The sequence below is a fragment of the Montipora foliosa genome, chromosome 6 (genome assembly GCF_036669935.1).
Source record: "Montipora foliosa isolate CH-2021 chromosome 6, ASM3666993v2, whole genome shotgun sequence".
NCBI lineage: Eukaryota > Metazoa > Cnidaria > Anthozoa > Scleractinia > Acroporidae > Montipora > Montipora foliosa.
The window spans coordinates 33,411,342-33,420,094 of NC_090874.1; the positions used below are offsets into that span (position 1 = coordinate 33,411,342).

At 37.2% G+C, this 8,753-nt stretch overlaps 1 protein-coding gene across 1 annotated transcript; it reads right to left on the minus strand.

Annotated features, from left to right (window-relative positions):
* Positions 1-2,033: 2,033 nt before the first annotated feature.
* LOC138005440 (uncharacterized) lies at positions 2,034-6,349 on the minus strand. The gene is made up of 5 exons (XM_068851668.1): positions 5,882-6,349; positions 4,301-4,468; positions 3,625-3,723; positions 3,142-3,318; positions 2,034-2,843 (listed from the first exon to the last, which is right to left on the minus strand). The coding sequence occupies exons 1-5, from the start codon at positions 6,347-6,349 to the stop codon at positions 2,646-2,648; spliced, it is 1,110 nt and encodes a 369-aa protein (XP_068707769.1). The 3' UTR covers positions 2,034-2,645.
* Between the last annotated feature and the right edge of the window lie 2,404 nt (positions 6,350-8,753).

Genomic DNA, 8,753 nt, shown 5'->3' on the forward strand with positions numbered 1-8,753 from the left:
TATGGGCATGCTCATTTCAGGATTCTCTCCGACAAAAGAACTGGGCACTAGAGCAAATCAGAAAATTTCTGGATACAATCGGATACGGGTGGACGGCTGTAAACGATTCGAATACGCTGCGTGTGGACGCGTAAATTTTCGTATCCGCAAAACAATATTTGCAGCAAAAAATATTTCCGGATACGTGTGGACATGGCCTTAGATTCCCTTACATTTTTTTTTGGATTCTTTTTTTCACGAGAACGTTTTAACGAGTTACGACTCGTAAGCCCCTCGTTGACACTATCTCATATTATGTTGTGTAATGCGAGAACTTGATCTACTTTTCAATTATTATTAGTTGGAAACTGATAGAAAACCATTTTGAGGACTTTGAGGGACGTCAAGCGCTTGAACGTGATATGCAACTTAGGCAGTTGCAAGTAACCCTGCGCATCTAACTGCTACGATCGATTTTATGTTCATTTCAAAATTCAAATATGCGACATTTAAAACGAACTGTGCTGAATTTATTGAACGTCAAACGACGTTCACGAATACTTGATGAAGACGTTCCAACCGAAAATATTCGGTCATCCTCAATTTGAATTTGACAAAAGTCACCGTCCAAAATTTCTTACAGTAATTATGTGACAATTCATATATTTTTAATTTATGAACGTGTTAAATGCCTCTTTAATCGAGAACCCGACAGAAAAGCTTTCCATGGGAATGAAAATATCCGACAGTTTTAGGTGTCCCTTTAATACCATTGAAAGGTACTTTAGTGCCATAGCAAGTGAGCTGAGGAATTCATTTGATAGCATCAAGTATTCATTAATTAATGTGTTGAATGTGGACTTACCCATATCGTCTTTGGTTTTATCTGAGAAAGAAGACTTTTTATGTTTAGTTTACAAGTCGTCCAAAGTATGCGTTTGTGTTTTTATATCTCGTAGATTTCGTGACCTGGCAAGGAGTGATTCTTGATGAAGGTTAAGTGGTTTGTTGGAGTGTAGCGATTAATGGGGCATCAAACTTTCCTTATGGATGTCATCCATTGATTATAGACGACCTCCAAAAGGTGTTATTGTCCAAATTATGTACGAAAATATCACGTTTTAGAGATATAGGTATTCTAGAATGGTCAATTCTTGGGCTCAACACAATTTTGAGCTTCCTACAGAACTATGTAATATCAAAAAGGACCATTAAATTTATGCTGAATCGGTAGTGTTGTAGCATTTTTTCCCCTTATTATCTTTCCGTTTTCACTGTGAACCGAGGTGATCATTCAATCTTCAAACCCTGTAAGCCTGACTGAATATGACTTTATTTGCTGGGTCTGAGTAAGGCGTTGGAAGGGGCGTAGCCAGGATTTTTAAAAGGGGGGAGGTCACACTGTGAGTATTTTAAGTTGTTTGCTTATAAAAAGGCTTACAAAAAAGAGGGGGCGGGGGGGGCACCACAGGATCCTCTTGCGCACTTGGTTGCCTTCGCGTTGAACCTTCTTTTTTACCCACCGCTATACAATTCTCAAAACAAAACTCGGGAAAAATTATGGTCGGGGCGCCAAATCATCTACTATACCTTTCATTATAAACAAACGAAAGTCATTTTATATGTTTCTTGGAAAAAGTAGAAATCGCCAATTTGCAAGTAAGCTTGAACTTAATTAAAACGCATAAAAATAGAGATTACTTAATGCAAAGCGCGCGCGTACGGGATATTCACACGAGTTGGTGAAGTATCTGAAATCGAACGAGTCAGCGCAACTCACTCATTTCGCCTCTCTGATTGGTCGAAGTAAAATCAGAAAAGCTTTTTCACACAGCAAAATTTGATGCAAAAATCTCAGTGTATATAAAATAAAGGATGGTTACAATAAATAACGAGGCGGACATAGAGAACTACAAATAAATAAATGGGTGTGATTGGTTAAGGTCTTACTTTGATGAGACAGTAAGGGTCAAAAATCAAGAAACAGGCGCACATTCGAAAGATTTCCCAACGTTTTATTGTTAATTTAACAACAACACGTTTACATGGTTTCGTATAAGTATTTAACATCTGACACAGACTACTGCATATACTGATTCGAATCAGTAACATTTGATATGAACATTGCATATCTGCCCATTACTAAAGGGAGCTTAACACTTCTTAAAACGAAATACCAAAAAGAATAATGACAACAATAAAACTATGGTCACAAACTTTAGGAGGCTCATAAATAGAATTTCTCGTTATGTAATGTTTTAGTTCAAATAAATATTACTAATAAATAATCCATCTTCGATCTGCTTTCAAGTTGACCGTTCGTGCCTCGTCAAAGAAGAGAAACACAGTGAGCCACTTGCTCGTTGACAGATTGAAATGTGTAGAGAATGAGAAAGTTGCGAAAAATCTTCACTGCATCGTTGGTGATGACAAGACTCTGCAGAGAGAAGAAACGCGGTTTATTAAATTCATTGTAACATTTCGAACCCGTCTCAGTTATTTCTCTCTATTGCCACCCATCCCAAGCCATAGGCAAAAAAAAAAAAAAAATTCCCAGGGAACCTCCAATATTGATGTTTAGCCAAAGAAAACGATTTTTGGATTGTGTCGGTGACGGACTTGAATGCTATTGAAGAAGTGTTTTCTCGGTAAAAGACACTCCTTTATTATGTATTTTTAAAATCTGTTCTTAAGGATTTTTCTCTGCTGAACTTTGCAAAATATGCAGAACCATGTACAGTAAAAAAACCTACCGCTAAATTATTGTCGACAAGAGCTTGAAGATATTCACGGCAAAATTTATCCAGGTCAGCTTCAGACATTCCAGTCTGCACAGTAGGAACAGCAAAATGTCTCTTCCTCATCTGAAATGTTTAATTATGCAATAATTTATTAAACATGCCGCAATATTCCATTTTAGATCACCTCCAAAGATCTTTGCAAATGTTATTTGATCTTGTACGCTATATTCTTTCGTTTTTCGTCAAGTTATTGGACGACCTGTTTTAAATAATAAATCCCAGGACAACTGTTTCAATAAATCCGCACGGTTTTACTAATAACGGTGACGGGCTTGAAATGGCTGTTTGAATTTGATGAATGCAAACTTTGATATGAAAGAACTTTTTCATTAACAAGCGACTCTTAAATATTGTGTCTTACCATACGCTGCAGGGTAAACGTTGAACCATTGATATAGTAACTTGTGTCTTTCAGAACCTGAGTCAGCAGCGCGTTTTGAGATCCGGTTTGGTTTTGCTCATAAGAAACTGTCATGTACAGCGGACTTTTAAATTCAAATAGCTTCTTGTACGCGATAGCGAGGTTGTCTTCCAATTTCTGTTGATAAAAAAAAAATCGAAAAATTCAATCAAGCACTGGCCATAAATCGCTTTCAATTTGCTAACTAAAAATTGAGGTAAGCATGGCGATCTTTTTCTGTACCTCGAAGGTTCGATGTGTGAAAGCCAACGAGGGCGTAACCCGTTCCAATTGAGGTGGCCCATCGACAAGAGTCGAAAACTCGCGCAAGGTTTTTTTAAATAGGGAAATGCTTTCTCAATGGGGAATTCCCGTGCGGTGAATTAGTGCTTTATGAAACGGCATTTCTAGGAGTCTCAGAAAAACATATTCATCGATACATACTTGATTTGAGGAGCAGCTTTGCATATTCAAGTTTGGCAACATCACAATCGCAACCTGGATGAAACTGCTTGAGGTTATCAAAGGGTACATGGTTTTCATCTGCAAAGCATGGTTTAAAACACTGTTGATTAACCACTCATTAAAAAAATACTTATAATAACTGTCCACCATTCCTGTGCGCTTACAATGCCTACGTTTTGTCTGTCTTCGTAGCGGCAATACAGCCGGACATAAACCTGACCCCATTGGCGAAGCTTTCGCAGAATTTCCTTTTTTTAAGTGCTACTTGGCTATTGTGGCTGCAATGAAACTTTTCATTTACTACCAGATATGATTCTTGAATAAGGAAATTCTCCCGTGACTATTCTTCAGTAGAGAATTGAGAGTAACCGGGTCAAAAACGAGTCTCGCGAATCGAGATGAACTCAGTAAAATTCACTCAAGCTGATTACTTTGAAAAACTTGGAAAAAAAATCAACTCCGGCGATAAGGGCTTTTTTCAAATCTCGGATCTCTTTGGTATTACCGACTATTTTTTCAGGAAATTTACTGAGTAATCTATATTAAGCTACTGACTCAGTGACTCGCGTTACATAATTTCGCCGCGTCTTGTTATTATTGCAGGAAGACAAATTGCTGTCTAATTTTTGTTGATGATTAATTTTATCTTTCACACCTGTTGGGTGGCATTGCTGACTTTCTGGGGAATCACATGATATATGAGAACTTCAAGCGTACTCTTTGGTCCTCCAACTGAGGCACCAAGAGCCAATAAACTCGTTGCTGTAAGGAATATGACAGCGATCAACACCTTGCAATTGTCTGCTGCCATTTTGATTTTTGTCTGAAGAAAGAAAAGCAAGAAAATCAGCATTTTTGACTATCACGACACCCATCTCGTTTACACATAACAACAACACAAATAATAATAACAATAATAATAATAATAATAATAATAATAATAATACCACTAATAATAATAATGATCTTCGTGATGATGAAGATAATGATAATGCCAATGAAAATCATTCTCATCCTCATTGTATTACTGTCTTATGATAACAATTTTCATGAACTGTTCGAGTTTGGTACAGTAAAATATTCTCAGCATTATTGCTACTTTTCCCATTTACTGTTTTATTTTTTTTACATTGGGTATATAAATAATTGCTACTTACCTCTAACTTCTTAAATGTCCTGCCTCTGTATTGCTATCCTTGTAACTCTTTGTTGAGGGTTTTACTAAATTGGTTGTCCTCGTACTTGGACGATACTGCTTATATAACCAACTTAAAGGAAGCTGTATTTGTTTTTCAGCATCATATTTTCATTTAAAGCTATTTTCATGGTTTTTTTTGTCCTCGTCCTGGTTGCAATGACATCTCCTGTCATACTATATTCTTAGAAAGCTGTTCATTTTTTCCCATACCACTTAAATTCCTAGCTCTTTCTATACTGGTGGGCTCTGTGGCAAGAGATCGGATAATCCTCCGAACTGGCATGATTGGGTTAGAGTTGACAAGTTTTGGGACAAATTAATATTTGGTATGTGTTGAGCTTTACACTGATACACTGATATCCAGAGGTTAACTCAAAGATATGACAAAGGTCCGAAGGGGAATTTTAATGCACTCCGGATACCGGCGGAAATTTCCTAAACAGACGATCATTACAAGCGTGTCTAACGAATTTCGTAAGAAGCGCAACCTTAACTTTGTCATATTGAGACTTGTTACTTTATAGGTTAATATTATTAAATTTTACTGAGAAAGGGAGAAATCGGATGGAAAGACAAGTTTCTAAGCGGAAGATATATTTCATTTGTTAGCCGAATCATGAACTCAAACTTGTACCAGATTTATTTACTTGGGTTATTCAAGGCCGCTGCGCAAAGTAAGAGGCTTCGTGCATTGGGATTAGTCAATCCCAATATTAAAAGTGGCTTGCCTGTGTTACTTCCAATTAAAATGTTGGTATGTTTATTACCGCATACATTCCGCGGGTAGGGCCATGGAAAAAGGAAGGAAGATACCCAATTGTGACTAAATGTAGTGATTATAAGACAAGCGATGTTGTTAATAAAAGCTATATTTAATTGCGTAATAAAATGTTTCAGCCATAGCCCAATTCTGGTCTGCAGGCGGCATCGAAACGATAGTATAAAGAAAGAAGACTGAAAATATGGTGTTTATCAGGTAATCGTAACTTTATTGGGTTCACTGAAAACTGCGACCGTGGAGAAAATGCGCTCGCCAACCCGAGTCGTACTTTTTGAGAAAGAAGTAGATATTTCATCCGTATAACAACAGTGAAGTTCATCATCTTGTATGATGAACTCTGAACTTGTTTCTAGCGTTGAGTCCTTTATAATTAAGATGATTTTAAATGACACCCCATGGACAAGGTTACAAGAATCGACTGGAGGAAGCTTACGTGACGTGAAACTTGAGCTTGTTTGTTCATTCATTCTTTCATCATTTTCTTCTTTAACCACTGATTGAAGGAAGTCGACCTTTGAAAATATTTTGTCCTGTGCAAGGACTCGGTCGTTACTCCACACATGTGCCAGTTGTAGTTTGACCACATTCTTTCCAAGTTTAACAACAATGAAGTAATTGAAATTGCTTTCGACTGAGAACTTCGACGTCCATTGGGTGTTTTGCTTAAGACCATACTGAATATTTATAGCGAAATAACTTGTTGCAAGAATCTGAACAAGAACCATTGGTTGGGCTCATTTATTCCGATGAAAGGACTGATGATTAAGAGAAATGTATATTTGAAGTGCGGGTTATAAAAGAAAGATAGATGTGATCTCGGCTCTTAACCGGAAGAATTAAGCAATTTTTAGCTGATCCCAACTGAAAGGCTTCATATCTCAGTTGGAAGAGTCTTTTAGGTCTCTGTAGTGAGGAAATTGGTTAAGTTAAGTGTGAGGAAGACCACTCTCCGCCTGACACCATGACTGCACCTCAATTGCACATACGAAACATGGTAGAAAAAAATGTAAAATAAATGAATAAATAAACGAGTAGAGGGTAACAGGTTAGACAGATTAAAAGCCTTTTTTTTTAAGGCCATCTGGATTGTCCTTATAGGTTGCCTGTGTGGAATAACATGACACCACCCCGAATCACGATTGCACCATTTACAGGGGTTTCCGCTCATTGATTGTCGTAAAGCAGCAAATAATCTCAATTATTTTTAAGTGTAGGACTAAAAGGTTTAAGAAGGGCTTTTTAGCCAACAATGGGCAAGCGTTCATAGACCAATGCATTTTTTAGTTTCCTTATTATTCCTTTTTCCTCCTCAGTAATCTGAGTTTTTTTAAAATGAAATACACCTTTAGAGAGCTGTTGACAGTTATATAAATTTCAACTATGCTAACAGATGGTTATTCACCCTTGGGTGGGACAATGTGATCTCAAATGAACAAACAGTTTCATCATTAAATGAACGAAATGATATATGAAATGAATCATATACTGAACTGAGGATATGCAATCAAGTGAAGGTTTTATTCATTCATTCGTCACGGGAAAATTAGAACCCACAAATGACTCCCAACGGTGGCTTCATAGATCAGTTGGTTAGAGCGTCGCACCGGTATCGCAAGGTCGCGGGTTCAAGCCCCTTTGAAGTCCTTGCTGTTCCGAGTAAACAAGATTTCTGTAAAGGCAGCATACAATATATACTCCGTTCAAGTCCTGCCGTTTCTTCCTCTTCTTCTATCACATTTCTCAAATTTCAAAATTGTTTTCTCATTTTCCAATGGAGTGTTAAATTTCGTCTAGCAAAATTTCGGCATTCGATTGTGTTCTACAAAGCTATCTTTTAGTCGCTTTTTGGCTTCTTTCTTTTTAATTAACGCTGTTTTTGAGTGCATTTTGTTTTTCAGAGGCCTTCATTTTCTTGATTCATGAACTGTCCCCTCCTTAAAAAACGAGAACAGATTGTTTCTCTTTTTGTGCTTTCATACTACTCGGAAAACAAAATGGTCATTTGTTGCTAAAAGGGGAACCAATTGTTCCAAATTCCGAGTACTTTATGCATGATTTGAGAACTATTGTTCCTAAAAATGTCTTCCTTTTGATAACATGAGAACGTGTTTTTATAAAGATACGGAAAAAATGGACCTTCGTTGTTAAAAGGGGAACCAATTGTTCCGAGCTCCGAATCACGAGCGGAACAAATTCGTCCCAATAACGCGTTCATCATTTGTCATTAGTTGTAGAGCATTTGTTCCTATTCTTGGGTTGCCAATAGGCTTTATCGTTTCGTTTTACGACACGAGGAACGTTTGTTCTATATTGTGTGTTTTCTTGTCGCGCTTTGCTTCTATTGCTCATTTTCTGGTCTTTTCTGAGCTGTTGCTAAGGAACAATTCTTGTTTCTGGTAGATTAAGGAACCGTTAGATAGCGCTTCTAACCTCAGTAATATATATGTCATAGTAAAGTGTGCAGTGAAGGAGCATATAGTAAAGCGCGGAGTAATTATCCAAAACATTTTACGAATATCGATTTATCGGCGCGTTGCGTCAAATTCAAACATCCACTATACTTCTTTCGCTGGTTCCGATTGGTTAGTTCCGTTGTTATTATATCAGCCTTTGTTGAATGAGACAAACGAATGCGCTCTTCTAAATGCATTTATTTCTTCTCGCTGCGAAAAAGTGAGTGAACGAAACGACATTGAATGGTCTAATATCGATGGCGCATTGCCTAAACCAAAACGTCTTCACCTAGAAAAAAACACTCAAATTTTGTATAAGCATTGTTTTCTCTTGGAACCATTGTAAGTACCAAGAGAAACTGGAAACAATCCTTATGCAAAATTTGGGGGGAGAAACAAAGATTATTATGGTATTTTCCAATTCGGCCAATAGTGAATTTAAAGCATATTAAGAATTCATGATAATCGTGAATATAGACGAGAGATGGTGTTGGTAAATCCTTCGTTTTATCTTACAATGGGATCTGCGAACGAGAATGAGCCGTCAATAGGCCACTTCGGAAAATACCATAATACTCTTTGTTTGCCCCCTCAAATTTTGCATAAGCATCGTTTTTGTTTTGTCTCTGGCGAACATTGTAAGTCCTAATAGAAACTGAAAAAAAATGTTTATGGA

What these genes read in the sequence shown, in the direction of transcription:
- LOC138005440 (XM_068851668.1), bottom strand. Translation starts at nt 6,349, where the DNA reads ATGGTTCTTGTTCAGATTCTTGCAACAAGTTATTTCGCTATAAATATT. An exon ending in TCTCAAAAAGTACGACTCGG is followed by an intron (nt 4,469 to 5,881) that starts GTTGGCGAGCGC and finishes TTCTTTCTTCAG; the next exon opens with ACAAAAATCAAAATGGCAGC. An exon ending in AAAGCTGCTCCTCAAATCAA is followed by an intron (nt 3,319 to 3,624) that starts GTATGTATCGAT and finishes TTTTATCAACAG; the next exon opens with AAATTGGAAGACAACCTCGC.